General features: G+C 45.3%; 1 protein-coding gene across 1 annotated transcript in view; it reads left to right on the top strand.

The window, feature by feature from the left end:
- The first annotated feature begins 2,518 nt into the window (after positions 1–2,518).
- The window catches only part of ANTXR2 (ANTXR cell adhesion molecule 2), a 173,666-nt gene continuing 152,837 nt past the window's right edge, over positions 2,519–23,347 (top strand). Inside the window, exons 1-3 of the mRNA XM_032224554.1 lie at positions 2,519–2,862; positions 11,500–11,570; positions 17,422–17,493. Coding sequence (XP_032080445.1) covers positions 17,429–17,493 — 65 coding nt within the window. The 5' untranslated portion in view covers positions 2,519–2,862; positions 11,500–11,570; positions 17,422–17,428. The remainder of the gene's footprint in view (positions 2,863–11,499; positions 11,571–17,421; positions 17,494–23,347) is intronic.

Genomic DNA, 23,347 nt, shown 5'->3' with positions numbered 1-23,347 from the left:
TCCCCGCAGGGATTCGGACCCTTACCTCTCTCCAGGCCTTCCGAAAAGCCGTCAAAACCTGGCTTTGCCGGCAGGCCTGGGGGTGATGAGTTCCCTCCCCTCTTGACATGTATGGTTGTGCGACTGTTGCTTTTTATTATCTGTACTTCGTTTTATGTTCCCCTTTTCCCCCTTTTGAATTGTTCGCCGCCCCGAGTCCTCCCGGAGAAGGGCGGCATGCAAATAATAAAATTCTGTTCTATTCTATTCTATTCTATATGCACATAGATACTAGATAGAGGTGGATGGGCAGATGATAAAGATAGAAATTCAGACAGATAACCGAGATAGAAGGATGGACTGATAGATAGATAGGTATATAGAGATGATGGATAGTTAATAGATGATAAAAAATAACATAGATCTATTTAATGGGGCTCAAGACGATAGGAGATGAGATGGCAGATGGCTGGTGAGTTTTGCGTTGATCTGGCTTGCTTAATCATAGGCAACAAGAAGCCTAAAAAAGGGCTATGCTTTTTGGTGGGGGTAGCAGCCTCTCAAATACTGGAAGTCTGCTATCATGTCACCCCTAATCTTTCTTTTCTCTAGACTAGCTATACCCAATTCCTGCAACCATTCCTCATATGTTTTAGCTTCCAGGCCTTTAACATATGAAGAACGGTTGCAGGAACTGGGTATCAAGGGCCTGGAGAAAAGTGATTCATAATCACAGTGATTCCTTTAACATTGGCGGCAAGCAAGGTGGTAAAACTCACTTAACTGGAGGCCGAAACAGGAAGAACGGTTGCTGGGACTGGGTATGTCTAGTTTAATGAAAAGAAGGACTAGGGGAAACATGATAGCAGTCTTCCAATATCTCAGGGGCTACCACAAGAAAGAGGGAGTCAAGCTGTTCTCCAAAGCACCTGAGGGCAGGCCAAGAAGCAATGGGTGGAAACTAATCAAGGAGAGAAGCAACTTAGAATTGAGGGAGAAATTTCCTGACAGTTAGAACAATTAATCAGTGGAACAACTTGCCTCCAGAAAGTTGTGAATGCTCCAACACTGGAAGTTTTAAAGAAGATGCTGGATAACCATTTGTCTAAAGTGGTTTAGGGTTTCCTGCCTAGACAGGGGTTGGACTAGAAGGCCTCCAAGGTCTCTTCCAACTCTGTTATTCTGTTATAGTCTAGTGAAGAGAAGGATCAGGGGAGACATGAAAGCAGTCTTCCAGTATTTGAGGGGCTGCTACAGAGAGGAGGTGGGGAGTCTCACCTATTTTCCAAAGCACTTGAAGGCCAGACAAGGAATAATGGATGGAAACCGAACAAGGAAAGATTCAACCTGGAAATATGGAAAAAAAAATCCTGAGAGTGAGAACAATCAACCAGTGGGACAGGAATTGCCTCCGGAAGTTGTGGGAGTTTCATCCCTGGCAGCTTTCAAGGAAAGACTGGACTGCCATCTTTCAGAAATGGGGTAGGGTCTGGTTGGGTGGTGGGGTTGGTCTAGATGACTTCCATGACCCCTTCCAACTCTGTTAATCTGTTCAATCTGTCTCCCTTGGGTGACGGAATAATTTGGGCTCAGCTGCCGTTGGAAGCAGTGGACTGCCTCCAAGGGCCACCTCCCTGATGAACTGACCTTCCTAAGGGAAGAACCCCCCCCCCCAAGTGTTGGAAGAAATGTCCTTCTGGGGTTCAGTTCCAAGTGGGGGAAACATGGAAACTGGAAACATGGAGGCTGCTTGGAAAGATGGTTTAATGGTGGACAGGATCACAGGGCCTTGAGCTCCTGAACAGAAAAAGGGGATCACAGGCTTCCAGATGTTGGGTGAAGAAGAAAAAAGGGCAGAGATGCTGAAAGTTCCTGGTTTTATGCCCACTCTGGCCTTTGATCTTGATCTTGTATTCTGATTGGTTGTCAGACTCCCATGGGGACCATGCAGGGGCAACTCTCTAGGCTGTGCTTTGAATCCAAGCTTGGTTGAGCCTTGCCTCTTCCCAGGTGCCCTGTGGTGAGATGGGTAAAGGGCTAACACTATCATGCCTTAATCCCATCGCCCTGGAGCTGAAGGGGGGAGGTCTTTGTTATGTAGAATAGACCGGCTCATTCTTTTTAAATGGCCCATTGACAAAGGGGGAGGCTATTAAGAGTGAGTCTGCTTCCTGCCGGAAAAAAACACCATGTTGCTCCATTTCTGATCCAGGGACATAAAATATTCTGCCTTTTCAATATTTCCCAGGCTATTTCATCCCTCCCCCCCCCGCCTTAGGAGAAAGCGTGGGTTTTCACTCCCTACAGAAGGAAAAAGTGGGAAGCCCGCATCTCAACGGGCCGCTGGGTCGTCGGAAGCGAGTTGAGCGCAGCAGCGCCAAAAGAGGGAGGAGAAAAAAAGAAAAGAGAGGAAGGGGAAAAAAAAAACCGCGAGGGGAAGAGTCCAGCCCCCGAAGGCGTGGACAAAGCCGCGCAGAAGTTGCTCCGCTTTGCTTTGCAGAAGCTTCAACGAACCGCCGCGGACTCTCTCCGGGGTAGAAGAGCAGCCAAAACCGCCGGCCGAAGCGGCACCAGGAGCAGCCCGAGCGAGCCCTCCAATCGTCGGAACCAGGTTTCTCCCCCCACCCCTTTTCTCGGCTCCAACAGGACTTTCTCTCCGCTCGCTCGGCCGCCCTTCTCCGGCTTCGCAAGCCAAGGATTCCCTGCCCGGGGGCTGCAGATCCTCCTCCTCCTCCTCCTCCTCATCGGCGGCTCCATGGCTCGGCTGGGCCCGATGGGATTGATCGGCATTCTGCTCGTTCTTCTGCCGCGGCCGCCGCCGAGCCTGGGTCAAGAGGAACCTTCTTGCGGGGACGCTTTCGACCTCTACTTCGTGCTGGACAAGTGAGTCAAAGCGAGGGGAGCAGGCCGGGGGTCCCGCCATCCCCCTTGCCCACCTCTCGACCGCGGGGCAACGTTGTATCCCGCGGCGATCCGGTGGAAGAGAAAACAAAACTTCCCCGTGCAAGTTTTCCCTGGCATTGTCTGTGTGTGTGTGTGTTGTGTGTGTCTGTCTGTCTGTCTGTGCGCGCGCGCAGCTGTTCCAGGGGAGACCCTGCATCCCCCTCCCCTCTTTTTTTTAATGCTCTCCCTAGTCTGAACTGGAGAAGAGGCGCCCTGGGGTGAAGCGCGGTTGCAGTTGTGTAAAAAGTTGTGCAAAGGATAAGAGGAAAGTTGGCAGAGGTTCAGTGGTGCTTTTGTATTGAACGAGGAGGGGGGGGGGAAACAAAATCTGCTGCCCTGAATGTACGACCCGCAGTTGAGCCCCAAAGTTCTGTCCTTAAGCGAGACATGGGTTAAGTGAGGTTGACCATCTTCCTTTCTTTTTCTTTTTCTTTAAATAAGTTTTTATTTTACTTTGGTATAAACAACCCGTCTTCCATGGAACAGTGTGTTGTCATCTGGGTGCAAAATACTTTGTGCAATGAAAAATTCAAGTTTACAAATCGTTCTATTCCTAGCTTAACACCTATAGCTTAAATGTCTAATACTGTAATAATCCTCTTCTTGATTTATTTAACTCTATTAATTATATTAACTCTCTTGATACATTTTCTATATTTTACACCACCACTTTTACCTCTAATTCTTATATTGAGTCTCTAACCATCGATAAAACAATTCCCATCACTTCTGAGTGAGCTCTCCTGAGCTACTACCGGTAGTAGTCTCTGCTGGAACCCACCCCTGATAGGAAGGCCTGGAGGAACGTTGTCCATGGGGTCATGATGGGTTGGACACGACTTCGCAACTAACAACAACAACCACAACAAAGGCCAGATCCGGCCCATGGGCCTTGAGTTTGAGGACCCCTATTCTAAAACAAAGTTTCTTTCTCATTCTAAAAAAAGCCAGCAAGCACACAAGGTACATAGAAGCCATCATCCTTTCTGGCAACATCACCTGTGAGATACAATACAATACAATAGCAGAGTTGGAAGGGACCTTGGAGGTCTTCTAGTCCAACCCCTGCCTAGGCAGGAAACCTTATACTATTTCAGACAAATGGTTATCAATCTCTTCTTAAGACTTCCAGTGTTGGGGCATTCACAACTTCTGGAGGCAAGCTGTTCCACTGATTAATTGTTCTAACTGTCAGGAAATTTTCGCCTCAGTTCTAAGTTGCTTCTCTCCTTGATTAGTTTCCACCCATTGCTTCTTGTCCTGCCGTTAGGTGCCTTGGAGAATAGCTTGACTCCCTCTTCTTGTGGCAACCTCTGAGATATTCGAACACTGCTATCATGTCTCCCTAGTCCTTCTTTTCATTAAACTAGACATGCCCAGTTCCTGCAACTGTTCTTCGTTCGTATGTTTTAGTCTCCAGTCCCCTAATCATCTTTGTTGCTCTTCTCTGCATAACAATAGTTTTTAACAATAGTTTTAGACAGTTTTCATCTTTTGATCACCTGCGAGTATGAAAGTGGTTGTGGTTTTTTGGGGTTGAGGCTTGCATTGCCAAAGGGGGATTTTGAAACTCAAGCCCAAGTAATAATGAAACAAGGGAGAGAAAGATACAGTGAGGACAGCCATTGCTTGTACCAGAGGTGGGTTCCTACCAGTTTGCACCTATTTGGTAGAACCGGTTCATCAAATCTACCGAACCGGTTAGAAGAGGTTTCACCAGAAAGCAGGCCACACCTACAGAAGAGGTTCCAAAATTTTTTGAAACCCACCACTGGTCCTTGGATATGATTATTCTACACTATCATGCTCATATTTATAAACTCAGTGCCTCTGTGGAAGGTAAGGATGACTACTGCGTTGTGGTGCAATCAGAACATGCGTGTGTTGAAGTTGTTTTAACGCAAACCAAAGATGCCTTTTAAAAAACAAGTTTACATCGTATTACAAGGTGGCGCAGTGGTTAAATGCAGCACTGCAGGCTACTGCTAGATCAGCAGTTCAGCGGTTCAAATCTCACGGCTCAGGGTTGACTCAGCCTTCCATCCTTCCGAGGTGGGTAAAATGAGGACCCAGATTGTTGGGGGGCAATATGCTGACTCTCTGTAAACCGCTTAGAGAGGCTGAAAGCCCTATGAAGCGGTATATAAGTCTACTGCTATTGCTATTGCTATTCTTATGCATGCCAGTGCTGTGTGTGGGGGTAATTTAAGGTGTTCTGACAAGTGTCGGCGGTATCTTCATATCCAGTCAAATGGGCGGCAAGCCACTCCCATCTGGTCACATGGGCGGCAAGCCACTCCCACAAAGGAGGGCCACACCCACAAAGTAGGTTCGAACAATTTTTGAAACCCACCACTGGCTTGTACATAACGTGAAAAGGTGACTCGTAATGTAAATAGGAATTTGTTCTTCTTTTGTGGATTCAGATGAAATGGATGGGGGAATTTTCTAGCCTAAATCCCACCATTTATGATTTAGGTCCATGCCTTTCCCAGTTCTTTGGCCATCCCACGGGAAGATAGCAATAGCAATAGCAGTTAGACTTATATACCGCTTCATAGGGCTTTCAGCCCTCTCTAAGCGGTTTACAGAGTCAGCATATTGCCCCAACAACATCCGGGTCCTCATTTTACCCACCTCGGAAGGATGGAAGGCTGAGTCAACCCTGAGCCGGTGAGATTTGAACAGCCGAACTGCAGAACTGCAGGTCAGCTGAAGTAGCCTGCAGTGCTGCATTTAACCACTTGCGCCACCTCGGCTCCTTAGATGGGAAGATGGGAAGGGGTGGGTGGATCGAGGGTGAAACTTAGCAGATTCTGACAGTTTCTGGAGAATCGGTAGTGGAAATTTTGAGTAGTCCGGAGAACCGGCAAATACCGCCTCTGACTGGCCCCCGTCCCCATCTATTCTCTGCCTCCCGAATCCCAGCTGATTGGGGGAAATGGGGTTTTTGTAGTAACCTTCCTCTGGAGTGGGGAGGGAATGCAGATTTTACAGTATCCTTCCCCTGCCACGCCTACCAAGCCACAGCCACAGAACTGATAGTAAAAAAATTGAATCTCATTACTGGGTCTAGGAAAGAGACATTTCTTGTTGTTACAGAAATCGCTGGTTTCTATTATTATGAAAAAGTACAAAGTTGAGGGTAGAGGTGGTGCAGTGGTTAGGGTGCAGTACTGAAGGCCACTACAGCTGACTGTTATCTGCAGTTCAGCGGTTCTAATCTCACCGGCTCAGGTTGACTCAGCCTTCCATCCTTCCGAGGTGGGTGAAATGAGGACCCGGATTGTTGTTGGGGGCAATATGCTGACTCTGTTAAACCGCTTAGAGAGGGCTGAAAGCCCTATGAAGCAGTATATAAGTCTAACTGCTATTGCTATTGCTATAACTTAATGCCTTATTTTACTGCACCAAGGAGTCCGAAGTTAATGCCTTTTTGTTTCTTTTTCCTTTCCTTCACCATTCATTTCCCTTTTTCCTTTCCTAATTTCCCTAATATTTGATTTTGTATATTCTCTTTGTAGGTTATATTATAAACTAATAAAACCTGTACGTCTTAAAAAAAACCCATAAAATCGGGTGTAGGGACAATTCACTATGGCCAACTCACAGTGGCGATATTCGCCACGAACAACTCGCCTCGGGCAACGTGCCATGGCCAAATTGCCACGGCTCAATTGGCCATGGCCAACTTGCCACACAATGAAAGTCACATAATATTGAAGAGGGGTGAAATAGAATCATTGGGGAAAGGACACAAAAGGAGGATCAAATGAAACGCGAATGACAAAAATTCAAATGTTTTTATTAAAAAATATTTTAATCCGCTAAAGAAATTGCTGTATTGTCCTGCAATGATTGTTGTTCCGTAGTGAGTTGTGCCTTTCTATTGAAAGACATTCGCACTGAGCATGGAGCGGAAATAGCATTGCTGGTTTTTGTGGGTAACCTATTTGGGAAACTGGTGGAAGGAATGCAGCCTTCTTGGTTTTACTTCTTTTCCCCATGGTGTTCAATGCTAGAGTATCTTTCTGGGCCATTACAAGAACTGGAGGCACTATTTTCAATAGGCCCATTCTTTCCCAAGCAAGTGATGTCAATCATTTTAAGGAGGGGGGAGAAATTAGACTGGGGAATCCTTTCTTGGGGTTGTTTTTCAGCCTTAGTTCACACTTCCTCTTTAACATCCAAATGAAAACCCCTGGGAGTTATTTGGCTAGAATAGAATAGAATAGAATGAATAGAAATTAGATGACGGATATAATAGAATGAATAGAAATTAGATGATGGATAGAATAGAATAGAATTGAATAGAAATTAGATGATGGATAGAATAGAATTGAATAGAAATTAGATGATGGATAGATAGAATAGAATAGAAATTAGATGATGGATAGAATAGAATTGAATAGAAATTAGATGATGGATAGAATAGAATTGAATAGAAATTAGATGATGGATAGAATAGAATAGAAATTAGATGATGGATAGGATAGAATAGAATAGAAATTAGATGATGGATAGGATAGAAATAGAATAGAAATGAAATTAGATGCTGGATAGAATAGAATTGAATAGAAATTAGATGATGGATAGAATAGAATAGAAATTAGATGATGGATAGAATAGAATAGAATAGAAATGAGATTAGGATAGGATAGAATAGAATTGAATTCTTTGATGGCCAAGTGTGATTGACATACAAGGAATTTGTCTTTGGTGCATATGCTCTCAGTGTACATAAAGAAAAATAAAATAGAACACATCATCAAGAATCGTAAGTTACAACACTTAGTGATAGTCGTAGGTTGCTAATAAGCATTCAAATTATACTAGGAAACACATAAAACAATATAAATTGTAAAGATACAAGCAACATGCTTATAGTCACAAGTGGGAAGAGAGGTGCTAAGAAGGATGAGAAAATAATAGTAATACAGTCTTAGTAAATAATCTGACAGTGTTGTGGGAATTAGTTGTTTAGCAGAGTGATGGAATTAGGGGAAAAAACTGTCCTTGTGTCTAGTTGATCTGTAAAAAAACAAAAACTTTTAAAAAAGTTTTCAATTAAAACAGATGTCTCAAACCTGGGCAACTTTGAGACTTGTGGACTTCACTCCCAGAATTCCCTAGCCAGCCATGCTGGCTGAGGAATTCTGGAAGTTGAAGTCCTTAAGTCTTAAAAGTTGCCAAGGATGATTTAAACAAAACAACCTCTGATTTTTAACAAAAAAATAAAATTAGGTTAGTATAATTTATATTCATTATTTTGGGTCTTGTTTTTTTGTGGACATGGAGCAATAGTTCTTGTGATCACAATCCTTGTAGCTTCTCTTTATGTACTTTATGCCTCCTTACCTCTTCTTTCCTTCAGAATCCCAAATTCCTTCATCTGGCACCGCGATCCCAATCTTTACTGTCTTCCTTTGCAGCCTCTTTAATCTGTCAGTATCCTTCTGAAAAAGCAATGCTCCAAATAAGGTGTGATCCTACCTGTGTGATAAATAACGATAGATAATGATTTTTTTGCGTCGTTGATACCATCTTTGGTTTTGTATCAAAGATGGTATCAAAGCTCATAACTAGGTTAGCCTGACCCGCATTACTAAATCATACCCAGCTTGCTGTCAATGACTCACTCAACCCAAGTCCATCTTAGATGTTTCCAAGTCACGAAATTTCATTCCGCATGTGTCTTCTACATTCCTTTCTTGCTAATGTCATGCCATATTTTCCTGTCTTGCTCCTCCCAATTCAGTCTTCCAAGTGTTGACCAAAACTCTCAGCCTTTGTGTCATATTAACATTTTACTAATTAATTCCATCATTCTAGATCAGTGGTAGTCAACCTGGTCCCTACCACCCACTAAGTGGGCGTTCCAGCTTTCATGGTGGGCAGTAGGGGTTTGCTGTAATTCTGCTTTATAAAATTTTATAAAGTAAAGTTACTTCCCTACTTGATAAATCACCATTATTGTGGAACTGCGTGACCCGACAATGCGCGAACGTCAAAAGCGCGCCGACAAAACCGCGGCGCTAAAACCGCGATGGTCAAAAGCGCGCCGACAAAAGCGCGATTTAAGTTAAGGTAAGGTTTAGGGTTGGTTTAGGTTAGGTTTAGGGTTAGGTTTAGGGTTAGGTTTAGGGTTAGGTTTAGGGTTAGGTTTAGGGTTAGGTTTAGGGTTAGGTTTAGGGTTAGGTTTAGGGTTAGGTTTAGGGTTAGGTTAGGGTTAGGTTTAGGGTTAGGTTTGGGTTAGGGTTAGGTTTAGGGTTAGGTTTAGGGTTAGGGTTAGGGTTAGGGTTAGGGTTAGGGTTGCAGCGTGCTTCTGTCGGCGCGTTGTTGTTGGCGCGCTTCAGCGCTCATTCGTCAGCGCGGTTTTGTCACTGCGGTTTTGTCACCGCAGTTTAGTCAGGCACGCTTTTGTCGTTGCGCATTGTGGTGGAACCATGGAACCGGTGGGCGCTTAGAAATTTTACTACTAAAAGAGATACAAAAGATGGCGGTAGGTATATAAAGATTGACTACCCCTGATCTAGATGAAAGCTCTGACCACAAGGCCCATCTCTGCCTGACCCCCTTAGGTGGCTGACGTCCAGCTTGTTGACATAGGATCGTAAGTGGCGACATTCCGAATTCAGTAGGGTCCTGATACTGTAATTGTAATTTTGTTTTCATTTTGGGGAGGTATTCATTTATTACTTCAAATATTAAATATGATAATTATTTGATGGTTACCAAACACTTTCAACTGAGGAAAAATAGTATAAATCTCTAAATAGTACAATTAGATAACATAATTAGTTTCGGTCACTACACTATTTAAAGATGTTGAGACTAGAAAAAGTGCAGAGAAGAGCAACCAAGATGATTAGGGGACTGGAGGCTAAAACATACGATGGATGGTTGCAGGAACTGGGCATGGCTAGTCTAGTGAAGAGAAGGACCAGGGGAGACATGATAGCAGAGTTCCAATATTTGAGGGGCTGCCATAGAGAGGAAGGGGGTCAAGCTATTTTCCAAAGCACCTGAAGGCCAGGCAAGGAATAACGGATGAAAACTGGTCAAGAAGAGATTCAACCTAGAATGGAATTTTTCTGACAGTGAGAACAATCAGATTGTTGGAATGGAAGTGAAGTTGCCTTCGGAAGTTGTGGGAGCTTCGTCACTGGAGGCTTTCAAGAAGAAACTGGACTGTCATTTGTCAGCAATGGTGTAGGATCTCCCGCTTGGGCGGGGAGCGGTTGGACTAGATGACCTCCAAGATCCTTCCCAAATCTGTTAATAATAATGCAGGTGGTCCTTGATTTACAACCATAATTGAACCTAAAATTACAGCTGTAAGTCATGCCAGACATTAAGCAGGTTCCCTTGTGATCATAACTGATTTTATGACCTTTTTGCAGCAGACTTTAAATGAATCACTATGGTCGTTAAATGGATGCCGCAGCAGTTGTTCAGTGAATCTATTGCTTATAATGGGTGTTTTGTACTGTAAACCAGAAGTAGATACCAGTTACTACCAAAAACGTCGTAAACTGGGCTCACATGGCTGCGTAAAGCAGGCTGATTGTTGAACACCCAAAATGTGATCAATAACCTCAAGAGGTGTGTGTGTGTGTGTGTTTGTGTGTGTCTCCTGGAACTTGGAATCTGGGCTGTAGGTAGCCTTGAGGAGGTCTGTTGTAACTCCAAACCGTCACTAAATGATAGGTCGCAAGTCAGAAACTACCTGTGGTAGGAAAGTCTGAATCCTTCATGAAAACAGTGTTTCAAACAAGTATTTTAAGAATTTGACTGACTGATTGGGGGGAGGGTGGGAGGGAGCGGAGTTACTAGGTTGGAGGAGAGGTGTTGGATTTTAAGGTATTATGATTGTACATGTATACTGCTATTTTTTCTTTTTATGTATATTGAAATGGAATTATAAATACCATCAACACAAAAGGGAGTTTGCTCAGAAGCTAAATGCACCAAGTGAATTAGAGGAAGAGTGGGAAGCAGAGGAGAGAAGAAAGATAGGAAGAGAGGGACAGGAGAGAGCGTGAGGGGGGAAGATGAGGTGTATAAGGAGGAGTGGTAAGGGGAGAGAGGAGAAGGAGAAGGAAAGGGAAGTAGAGTAGAAAATGATGGAGGAAAGAAAGGATGTAGAAGAGTCGGAAGTAGAGGAGAAAAGAAGATAGGAAGAGAGGGATAGGAGAGAGGGTGAAGGGGGAAGATGAAGTATATAAGGAGGAGTGGTAAGGGGAGAGAGGAGAAGGAGAAAGGAAGGGGAAGTAGAGTAGAAAATGATGGAGGGAAGAAAGGCTGTAGAAAGGAGGAGGAGAAAGGGGGAAGAAAGTGTCGGATACGGTATAAATATGGTGTATGGAGAGTAGAAGAGCCAATAACTGGGTTTTTTTTCCCTTTGTAGTTGATGGTAAGATAAATTGATGTAATTACTTAATAATACAACATGATATTGACTATGTAATAGTTTACATGTGATTATATGCTATGAAAATGGAAAATAAAACAAAATTTCTAGGAAAAAATAAGAAATTTGACTGATTATTGGCACTGTTTGTTTTTTTTTGGTAGATCAGGGAGCGTAAAAGACCACTGGACAGAAATGTTGAATTTGTGAAGCAGCTGACGGAAAGATTTGTGAGGTAAGTTGTCGAAAGAGTTAGAGGAACCATATTTCCTTTTTTCCTGGTAACTATTTTCTCTCAATTCCTGTTTTCCTTGGAGACTACGAATAGTTTCATAAGGTTGCAAATGAGTTCGAAACGAGATCTGGCTTGTTCTTAACAGCATAAGAGCATGTGTTTTGTGGGTCAAGTTGAAAAAAGAAGCTGGAAGATGCTAGATAAGATTTCCAACACTTGCTAAGAATATCTCCAGAAATGGCCATTAAGAGTGGTGCTGAGCCTGCGTGATAGGATACCAAATATAATTCTGACCAAAAGGTATAAAAAATTGAAAAATAAAAAAAAGGACGGGGTGGGAAAAGATTTAAAAATCTATTAAGATAAAAAGTACTATTTATTAGAATACAGAAAGGAGCTGTTCTAAATCAGTCCTATGGTGAAAAAAAGAACAAAAAAAACCAGGATATCCATTTTGGTAACCTAGTTTTTCTTCCCTCTTCCCCCCCTCTTTCTCATTATACTGTAGGAAGTTAGCACCCCACCCTCTCCTAGGAAATGAAATATTTTAGGAAATATTCAAAGGGCAGAATATTTCCCCCTAAAAGGGAGGCAGAAACTCATCCCCCCACACCTTTGTCAACGGACCATTAAGGCCTGAGCCAGTGTATTCTGCCCGTGGCATGACAGTTGACAGCTTTGCAACGCGGCGCGCGATTCTTTGACAGTTGACAGCTTTGACAGCTGCAACATGTTAGCGCGATTGCGCCTGCGTGATGACGCCGCGCTAGCGTCGCATTTTGCTAATAGATACTATGGAAAGGCGCGGATTTGCCCTAAGCCCTTATGTCTCCGCGCTAAGGTCGATTTCGCTTCAGCGATTCGGACGGCGCGGATTAGACCTTCGCGCTTATGTCTCCGCGCCGAAGGGCTTCGCGATATTGTGGTGGAACCTATTCTGCTCCTTCAGGCAGAGTCATAATAGGAATTGTCCAAAACCCTTTAATTACATCAACACCCAGCAAGAGTCAACCATGCCCGAGACTCAAAAGATAACCTACAAAGTTACCCCTGCATGGCCCCATGGGAGTCTGACAACAACCAATCAGAACACAAGCTCAAATTCAAAGCCCAACAGAGGGTATAAATCTAACCCCCCCCCCCCCCCCGCTCTCATCTTTCCAATCAGTCACCATGTTTCCAGTGTCTTTCTCCCTACGTGGAACTGAACCCAGGTGGATATTTCTTCCAACAATACAATCACACCTTTTCGTGCATTTTCAAGGAAAGCAGCTGTGGGACACCAGACATTTATCTATAGTTTTCTGACTTCTTTCCAAGGACATTACACAGATGTAACACAACATCTGCCTATAATGGCAGCATGGTTTTGATCATGGTACTCCTCAGACAAGAACAAGATTACTTTAGAAGTGTAGATGATGCTGAGATTCTAGCTAAACACAGGACCCTTTGAGTCCTGGAAGCAATTGTGTAGACATTGCCACACTTAATTGTTTCCTATGGAAAACGCAGTACAGTTAGTCAATTGTGTTTGGCCAGCTGGTGCAAAACCATGTGGAAGAGGGGCTCTTAATTGCAGCGCATCTATTTTCGTAGGGCAGAACACAAAGCCTCTATAGAATAAGGAAAGAAATCCGATTGGTTTCTCTTCCCTGGGACAATGCAAGTTAATAAATTGGCAGAGGTCACGAGATCTGGAATTTCAGTTACTGGCAACAGAGATGGCTGTTCCTTCCAAAACATGATCCGATTGCCCATTCCTGAGTCTTTTGGTCACTCTTGATTTCGAGAAGAACTCCACCCTTTTATTTCTGAACCTCCTGGGACGGAAAAAAGGATTTGGTGGAATCGTTCTGAACAGCTTTTGAGATTTTGTCCTTGTTCTCCCTCCCCCCTCCCCACACACACTCCTTTTCTTTCCGAAGAGAAAAAGAGGAAAGTTTCAGGGTTGACAAATGCTGTTCAGTGCAGCATATGGTAAAAATTCTGGGCAGGTTTCACTATAAGAATTAGATCACTCCAAGTGATGGTTGTACATCTGTTCCCCAATTTTTTTATTTTTTCCTCCCCTTTTTCTGGGCCTGAACGACGAAGGCCTGCAGTTACTACATAACACACGTACGGGTTTTTTTTTCCCCAAGAGCTTCAAATGTGTGGTGAGGATGTTTTAAAAAATAATAATAGGATTGTATGCTTACGAATTTCTCCCCGAATGGGATTCCTTGATGGTGGGATTAAAAAAAAAAATACAGACACACAAAAGGGTAAAAAAAATCAGTATTTGGCAATGATGGGATCTATCTTTAGACAAAGAAAAATCATTGAGGAAGATGCTTGAGATGGCTCCCTGGGATTAAAATAATTTTTTTATATTTTTTTAATAAGTTTTTTATTTTATTTTAATACACACATACCATCTTTCATTAAACAGCGTGTCATCTGGGTACAAATATTTTGTGCGATAATAATTAAAATTACAGCCATATTCATTATTTTTTTCCTATTCTTAAAACCAATACATAACATACTATTATAACAATCCCCTTCTTGACTTATTTAACTTTATCAATAGACTTTATTTATTTTTATTTTATTTATTTATTTATTATTAAAATTTATATGCCGCCCAATCCCGAAGGACTCCGGGCAGCTTACAAAAGAAGGAAAAAAAGAGAGAAAAAGAAATAAGAAAAAAGAAGACAGTTTAAAATCAAAAACCCAACATGCATTCATTCTAATCGGGGCTGGACCTCAACAATGAGGTCAACAGCCCCAGGCCTGCCGGAACAGCCAGGTTTTAACAGCCTTCCTGAAGGCCATGAGAGTGGGTATGGTCCGGATCTCTGGGAGTAGCTGATTCCAAAAAAGTCGGAGTAGCCACAGAGAAGGCTCTCCTCCGGGGGCCCGCCAGCCGACACTGTCTGGCTGACGGCATCTGAAGGAGGCCCAATCTGTGGGATCTTACCGGCCGCAGGGAGGTATGTGGCAGTAGGCGGTCTCGGAGGTACACTGGCCCTAAGCCATGTGTACACTGGCCCTAAGCCATGTATTTCACTCCTCTCTGCTTTCATTTCTAATTTTCATATTTATTCTCCAACCATTGATAAAATAACCTCCATGTACTCTAATAGTCAGGTGATCCTTCCTTTCCTTTAATTGCAAGGGTTAATCTATTAATTTCTGCACCTTGTAATATTTTCTTAATCACATTCTCATCCGTAGGGATCTCTTCACTTTTCCAGTTTTGTGTAAATACAATTCTAGACCTCGGATTAAGTGATAACTAGCTGAGACAAAGCAGCCTGCTTTGTGTGATAACAGCCCCTCCTTCATTTTTCGCGACAACTTGGGGGGGCCAATCCTTGACGGGGTCCTTCTGGATCTGCCTGGGCTGTAAAATGACCTTATACTCTCATGCCAATTGTAGGACCTAGGCACTGTACAAAGACAGCTCTGAGATGATCCTTTATAGGGAAAAGATCTCTCTGCAGAATTGGTTTATTTGTGTTTTACACAAGGAGAAACAATATGTAGGTAGCCGAGGACTCACAGCCAGAATTGAGACCAGGATTTCTGTCGCTAAGCAGGAGGGTTGTTAAATGAGACCCACTCAAGTCCCACAATCTTTACAACTGGGATTCACTCAACAACCTTGTTTGCCATGGTTGTTAAGTGAATTATTGAGGTTGTTAAGGCTTCCTGTTGACTTTACTTTGTGAAAAGTAAAGGTTGGGAAAGTCACAAATTGGGATCACATGACCCCAGGATGGTGGAGCTATCAGGGGTACATGTTGATTGGCTGCCAAGTGATTGAATTTGGACGGTGCAATCATAGGGATGCCGCAGCACTTGTAGGTGTCGGGACCAGTTGTAAATCACTTTTTTGAGTGCTGTTGTGACTTCAAACTAAATGAATAGTTGTCAGTTGAGGCCTAAGAGCTGCGGTGGCGCAGTGGTTAGCATGCAGGCTACTTCTTGCTAATCACCGGCTGCCAGCAATTTGGCGGTTCAATTCTGACCGCCTCAAGTTTGACTCAACCTTCCATCCTTCCGGGGTGGGTAAAATGAGGACCCAGATTGTTGGGGGAAAGAGGCTGACTCTGTAAAACCGCTTAGAGAGGGCTGTAAAGCACTGTGAAACGGTATATAAGTCTAAGTGCTATTGCTATTCCTTCCTTCCTTCCTTCCTTCCTTCCTTCCTTCCTTCCTTCCTTCCTCTCTTAATTCCCTTTCTCACTCTCCCTCCTGGTGGCACAGTGGTTTGAATGCAGTATTGCAGTTTAAGTCTGCCTACTACCAGTAGTTCGATCCTGACTGGCTCAAGATTGACTCAGCCTTCCATCCTTCCGAGGTGGGTAAAATGAGGATCCAGATTGTTGGGGGCCATAGGCTGACTCTGTAAACCGCTTACAGAGGGCTGTAAAAACTCTGTGAAGCGGTATATAAGTGCTATTGCTATTGCTATTCCTTCCTTCCTTCCTTCTTTCCTTCCTTCCTTCTTTCCTTCCCTCCTTCTTTCCTTCCCTCCCCTCTTAATTCGCTTTCTCACTCTCCGTCCTGGTGCCACAGTGGTTAGAATGCAGTATTGCAGTTTACGTCTGCCTACTACCAGCAGTTCGATCATAACTGGCTCAAGATTGACTCAGCCTTCCATCCTTCCGAGGTGGGTAAAATGAGGACCCAGATTGTTGGGGGCTATAGGCTGACTCTGTAAACCACTTAGAGAGGGCTGTAAAGCACTGTAAAGCAGTATATGTCTAAGTACTATTGACCTTCCTTCCTTCCTTCCTTCCTTCCTTCCTTCCTTCCTTCCTTCCTTCCTTCCTTCCTTCCTTCCTTCCTTCCTCTCTTAATTCCCTTTCTCCCTCTCCCTCCTGGTGCCACAGTGGTTAGAATGCAGTATTGCAGTTTACGTCTGCCTACTACCAGCAGTTCGATCCTGACTGGCTCAAGATTGACTCAGCCTTCCATCCTTCCGAGATGGGTCAAATGAGGACCCAGATTGTTGGGGGCCATAGGCTGACTCTGTAAACCACTTAGAGAGGGCTGTAAAAGCACTGCGAGTAAGTCTTAAGTGCTATTGCTATTTATGGCAAGATCAAAGATCAGCACTAGTAAGACCCCGCTTGGAATACTGTGCCCAGTTCTGGTTAGCATGATACTAAACAAATGTTGAGACCCTGGTCCAGGGGTGTCAAACTCGATTTCATTGAAGGCTGTGCATCAGGGTCGTGTTCGACCTTGGTGGGCTGGGTTGGCGTGGCCAGGCTGGGCGTGGCCAGCTCGACATCGCTTGTGTCGGGGGTGCCTGTGGTGACCCGAGCACTCCGTCAACGAAAACAGGCTCCCGAGCTCCGTTTTCGGCTGCAACAGCCTCCTGCAACCCTCTGCCAGTGAAAACGGAGCTTGGGAGGGCCGCGTGCAAGAATAGATTTTATTTAGTCTTTCTTTCTTTCTTTACACTAAACCACGCCCACCAAGCCACGCCCACAGAACCATTAGTAAAAAGATTTGAATTTCACCACTGAATCAGATCCAATATAACACAATATCTGTAACTCAGGATTGAACTGTGCAACCTCTGAACTGCTTCCTTACAGGCATTTCACTACCCAATTAGATAACATTATCGGTTGATATATTGAAATGTCTGCAAATGAATGACTAAGCTTAGAGAGCACCTAATCTAGCAGTATATATATTCTGCTTTCAGGATTGGTGAAATATAGAATTGCCGACCAACAGATACTAGATAATTCTCTGTGTAGTCAAATGGAAGAATCCTTGAAATGTTCTGGCTTACATGGCTGAATTTAATGTTTTTCTTTCTCTTCCTCCTCTTTAAAAGCCCTCGAATGAGAATATCCTTCATCGTGTTTTCCATGCAAGCAACTGTGATTCTGCCACTAACACAAGATAGGTGAGTAACTATCGGCATTGACTGTTTTTATTGTTGTTAGTTGCACAGTCGTGTCTGACCCATCGCAACCCCATGGACCACGTTCCTCCAGGCCTTCCTGTCCTCTGCTATCCTCTGGAGTCCATTTCAGCTCATGCCGACTGCTTCAGTGACTCCATCCAGCCACCTCATTCTCTGCCGTCCCCTTCTTCTTCTTTTGCCCTCCATTGTTCCCAGCATGAGGTTCTTCAGGGAGTCCTTCCTTCTCATTAGGTGGCCAAAGTCTTTGAATTTCCTCTTCAGGATCTGGGCTTCTAAAGAGCAGTCAGGGTTGATCTCCTCTAGGACTGACCGGTTTGATGGCCTTGCAGTCCAAGGGACTCGCAGGATTCTTCTCTAGCACCAGAGTTCAAAGGCCTCCATTCTTTGGCGCTCAGCCTTTCTTATGGTCCAACCTTCACAGTCACCCATTGCAACTGGGGAAACCATAGCCTTGACTTTTGTTGGCAGGGTGAAGTCTCTGCTTTTTGGTATGCTGCCTAGATTTGCCATAGCTTTCCTCCCCAGGAACAAGCGCCTTTTAATTTCTAATGCCTGTTTTTAAATGCCATCAAATACTTTTTTTTAAGCAACAGAACTGTGAACATGTTCAGCAATTAGATTTATGCAGTTGCAATAATTGGATAAGTAGTGTTAGATCAAATTCAGGGCCTCTTGGTGATTATCTGTTTTCCTGACATACGAATGTTGAATGTTGAATTGCTATTTTGAGTATCTCCTTAAGGGCATTTAAAGTCAGATACCTCTGGCTCAGACTCATATACAGGTAGTCCTGGATTTACCACCACAATTGAACCCAAAATTTCCCGCTGCTAAGCACAACAATTGTCAAGTGATCCCCCCCCCCATTTTACAACCTTTCTTGCAACATTCGTTAAACGAATCACTGCAGCTGTTAAGCTATCCTGTTTTCCCGAAAATAAGACCTCCCCGGATAATAAGCACAATCGGGCGTTTGAGCGCATGCACTAAAATAAGCCCTCCCCCGAAAATAAGCTGACCAGCGTGCTGGAGCTGACATATCTGCCCTCAGATATGGCTCCGCGTACCACCTGTGGCATCTATGGCGTAGGTTAGCTATGGCGATGTAGATAATTGTCTTGGTTTGGCTGGGTGAGAACAATGCCCCATTCGGGGGGTGCTGGCAGTACGTGAAGCCACGCCCTCTCCAGTCCGCGGATAAATCCTCTCTCCACAGAACCGGTCCCTGGTGCCAAAAAGGTTGTGGGGGGGGGGAGGCCCCTACTGCTCTAGATGCTGAGTCACGTAGAATTATTCGCGGGAGCTGCTAACGTATTAATTGGGAGAGAGCCACGTGCCTCCTTCCCCAGTTCCGACATCGAGAATGAAGGACTTGGCGCCACGAGCATTAAGTAGGGGCTTGGAAGGAAGACAAGCAGCGTGAAAACTGTGAGGGATAAAAATGCGGCATTGCTTGAAAGGCAGAGGTGTGAGATGCTGCTGCATATGTTCCACCGCGATGTTCTATTTGTAGCTGTGAAGCAGCCTCCCAAGTTGCCGTCAACGGATTGTCTTCCTTTGCTTTGGTCTCGGATTCTAAACGGGTTGCGCAAACCTTCCAGATTTCGTTGGGTTATTACAAGGTAGCCGAGCTCTGCAGAAGTTGGGTGTTTGCCTTCGCTGTAGCAAACCATCACCTATTCCGCTGTGCAAATGTCTGCTTTTTATTGTTTAAATATGTTTCGATGTGTACGCGATGACTTCCAGCGACGGAGAAAGGATTCAGAATTGAGCGAGGGGTGGGTGGGTGGGCGGGCGGCGGCAACGAAGAAAGGTTTTGTGTTCAGGAAAGAGTCCAGAAATGAGCATCCGCCATAGAGTGGATGGTGAAGAAACATACACGGCGGCCTCACAACTCTGTGCCGTAAGCCCTTGGGTTCAGTGTCAAGGCGTTGCAGCACACGGTTTCATCATTTTTGTCTTCCCCATTGCCATTTGGACTGGATGTCTGCAACAGGAAATAACAGATTTCATTATATTTTATTTTACCCTGTTCTGCTAAAGCTGTATGTTGCCACTGATTGCAATATACATTATAGTTTCCTCTAGACCAGGGGTGTCAAACAAGGGGTGGGCTTCAGAAAATTTAGCACGGGGTTCTCTGCCTGGTTGCTGGGGGTTCACCGACAAATGCGCGCTTGACAAAACCGTGCCGACAAAACTGCGGCGAGAAAACTGTGAGGTCGAAATCACGCCGATGAATGCACACAGAAGCGCGCCGACGAATGCGTGCCGACGAAAGCGTGCCATCAAAAAACAACGAAAACAACGTAATAACCCTAACCCTAACCCTAACCCTAATTTAAATCGTGCTTTTGTGGGCGCGTTTTTGTCGGTGCGTTGTGGGCGCGTTTATGACATTGCAGGGTTCTTGCGGTTTTGTGGGCGCACTATTGTGCACACATTTGTTGGGTCACGGTTGCTGGGTGGGTGTGGCAATGGTGGGTGTGGCCAACTCGGCCTCTTGCACCATGGTGGAGGTGGGGGGGAGTTTTGCCTTTCCCGGGCTCCGGAGGTTTTTTTCGAGCCTCCGGGAGGGAGAAAACGGCCTCCTCAGGCTCTGGAGGCCAGAAACGGGTGCATTTCCGACCTTCCCGAACTTCCGGTGGGCCCGGTTTTGACCCTTCCCCGAGCTGCTGCATGGGACCAGCACTTACCTGCATTCAAAACGTGCTGCGTGGGGACTCTAGGGAGGGGCGGGGTGGGTGGGGCCAGCCAGAAGTGAGATTTGGGGGTTCTCCGAACTGCACAGAATCTTAGCTAGAGGTTCTCCCGAACCCCTGCGAATCCCCAGTAGCTCACCCCTGTGTCAAACTCAATTTCATTGAGGGCTGCATCAGGGCTGTGGTTGATGTTGGGGGTGAGGGGAAGAGTTGGGGTGGCTGACTGGGTGGGCATAGCCAGATTGACGTCACTCCCCAAACTGCTGGCATGTTTCCTCTTCCTACGGGGTAAACTGGGCCAACACGAAGTGGGTCGGCCCCTTACATTTTCCAGGGTGGCCGTGCTCGCAGGCCAGATCCGAACACATTGTGGGTCGTATCTGGCCCACGGGCCTTGAGTTTGACACCCCTGCTCTAGACTATTAAACAGGAGCTGCTCTAGACTGGTAAGCCACGGGCTGCTCTAGACCAGTGTTTCTCAACCTTGGCAACTTGAAGATGTCTGGACTTCAACTCCCAGAATTCCCCAGCCAGCATTCGCTGGCTGGGGAATTCTGGGACTTGAAGTCCAGACATCTTCAAGTTGCCAAGGTTGAGAAACACTGCTCTAGACTGTTAAGACACGGGTTTAGTGGAGATGTCCCACATTTATTAAAATATACTTTCAATGCAAAGGAAGCATTCACTGTTTCTGGCACACTCTCACCAGCCCTAGCGCCACTGGGCCTGCTGCTCTTTTTGCAGCTGCCAGTAAGAGAAGGGGCGCGGTAGCTAGGATTTGCGGGCGCGGCATCCACTGGCAGGTGCAAGTGGGATGCGTGGAGCATCTCCCCCCCCCCAGAAAATGGCCGGTCTCTGCTGCGCATGCAGTTAAATATTTTAGGGAAGGGTTTATTTTTGGGGAGGGCTTATTTTAGTGCATGCACTCAAAAGCCCGATTGGGCTTATTATCCAGGGAGGTCTTATTTTCGTGGAGACCTGGTGTTTTCTAGAATATTTTCAGTTTTCCCTTTTCATTTGCAAGTTTTAATGCAACATCCCCTTCGCCTTGTTTTTCCCAGTTCCCCAATGAAACCCATTTTCACTTGCTAGAAGGAAGTTGGGGTTGACTTTTTCTCTGTTTCGATAGTTTTCTGGGTTTATTGAGCATCTGGCCTATTGATTTTTCTCTCGTCTTTTTTATTTTGAACATATTGAAAGAAGTTCTTTTTGTTACGTTTGGCGTCTCACCCCATGCCGTTCTCAGCTTTAGCTTCCTTGCCTGTCTTTAGTTCTGATTTCAAGCTAGTTTTGATCTACCTGTAAGTTTATTTTGTGTGTGTGTGTGGTCTCTCGTCTTTTTCCACCTTGTTTTTTTCTTTAAAAGGACCGTTTCTGCTGAAGAATCTAAATAGCCTTCTGGAAAATATACATCTTTCCTCATTTGTCTGTTTAGATTTAGAGAACCTTATCAATCATGATACAATTCCACTCTTGTATCTCAAAATAAGAAAAATTAGAAGAGAAATAATGAAGGTTTGTAGTTCAAAACATTGTCAGTGTTCATGTGTTCAACATCAGCCTAAAGGCTCAGTCTTGGAGTTAAGAAAACTGATGTAGATGAGTGAAAACAATACATTATGAAGTCTCTATGTGCCTTCCGCTCCAGAAAATAGGAGTGTTGTAAGATTAAGATTCATTGGTTGGTTTAAACTAAGATAAGCAACTTTTATTTTTCTTCTACACTTTCTTCATTTCCTTCACTCAAACAGCAGCCACCGTTGGTGATCCCCCACTTCCCTCACCACCACCACATCCTCCCTCCTCCTCCTGCTGTCACCTTCCTCCTCCTTCTCCTCTTCCTCTCCTTCACCTCTTCCTCTCCTCCTACTTTCCATGTCCTCCTGCCTTCCCTGTCTCCTTCTTCCTCCTCTTCCTCCACCTCCTCTTCCTATCCCCCCTTCTCACCCCTTCCCTGTTCTCTTCCTCCTTCTCCCGCTCCTTTCCCTGTCCTCCTCCTCTCTGTCCCCCTCTTCCTCTCCTTGTCTCTCTCTCTCCTCCTCCTCTCTTCCTTGTCCCTGACCTCCCTTCCTCCTCCCTTCCCTGTTCCCCTCCTCCTCTTCCTCCCTGTTCCCCTCCTCCTCTTCTCTTCCTTGTCCCTCTCCTCCTCCTCCTTTCCCTGTCCTCTGCTCTTCTTCTTTCCCTGTCCTCTCATCCTCTCCCTGTCTCTCTCTCTCCTCCTCTTCTCTTCCTTGTCCCTGCTCCCCTACTCCTCCCTTCTCTGTTCTTCTGCTCTCCCTCCCTGTTCCCCTCCTGCTCCTCTTCTCCCCGTCCCTCTCTTCCTCCTCTTCTCTTCCTTGTCTCTTTCCGCCAACTCCTTTCCCTCCTTCTTTCCCTGTCCTCTCATCCTCTCCCTGTCTCTTTCTCTCTCCTCCTCCTCCTCTCTTCCTTGTCTCCCTCCTCCTCCTGCTCCTCCTTTCCCTCTCCTCCTCTTCCTCCTTCCTTCTCCCTCTTCTCCTCCTTTCCCTGTCTTCCCCCTCCTCTTCCTGTCTCTCTCTACTCTTCTTCCTCTTCTCTTCCTTATCCCTCTCCTCCTCCTGCTCCTCCAGCTCTTCCTCCTTTCCCCCTCTTCTTATCCCTCTTCTTCCCTGTTCCCCTTCTCCTCCTCTTCTCCCTGTCTCCTTTTCCTCCCCTTCCTTGTCCCTCTGCTCCTCCTGCTCCTCCTCCTTTCCCTGTCCCTCTCCTCCTCTTCATCCTCCCCGTCCCTCTCTCTGCCTCTTCCTTGTCCCTTTGCTCCTCCTGTTCTTCCTCCTTGTTCCCTCCTCCTCTTCTCCCTGTTCCTCTCTTCCTCCTCTTCTCTTCCTTGTCTCTCTCCTCCTCCTCCTTTCCCTGTCCTCAGCTCTCCTTCTTTCCCTGTCCTCTCATCCTCTCCCTGTCTCTTTCTCTCTCTCTCTCCCTCCTCCTCCTCCTCCTCCCTTCCTTGTCCCCCTCCTCCTCCTCTTCCTCCTTCCTTCTCCCTCTTCTCCTCCTTTCCCTGTCCTCCCCCTCCTCTCTTTCTCTCTCTCTACTCTTCTTCCTCTTCTCTTCCTTATCCCTCTCCTCCTCCTGCTCCTCCAGCTCTTCCTCCTTTCCCCCTCTTCTTATCCCTCTTC

This window comes from Thamnophis elegans, chromosome 9 (genome assembly GCF_009769535.1).
Source record: "Thamnophis elegans isolate rThaEle1 chromosome 9, rThaEle1.pri, whole genome shotgun sequence".
Classification (NCBI taxonomy): Eukaryota; Metazoa; Chordata; class Lepidosauria; order Squamata; family Colubridae; genus Thamnophis; species Thamnophis elegans.
The sequence above is the reverse complement of the archived record's forward strand: the minus strand, read 5'-3'. Positions and strand labels throughout refer to the sequence as shown.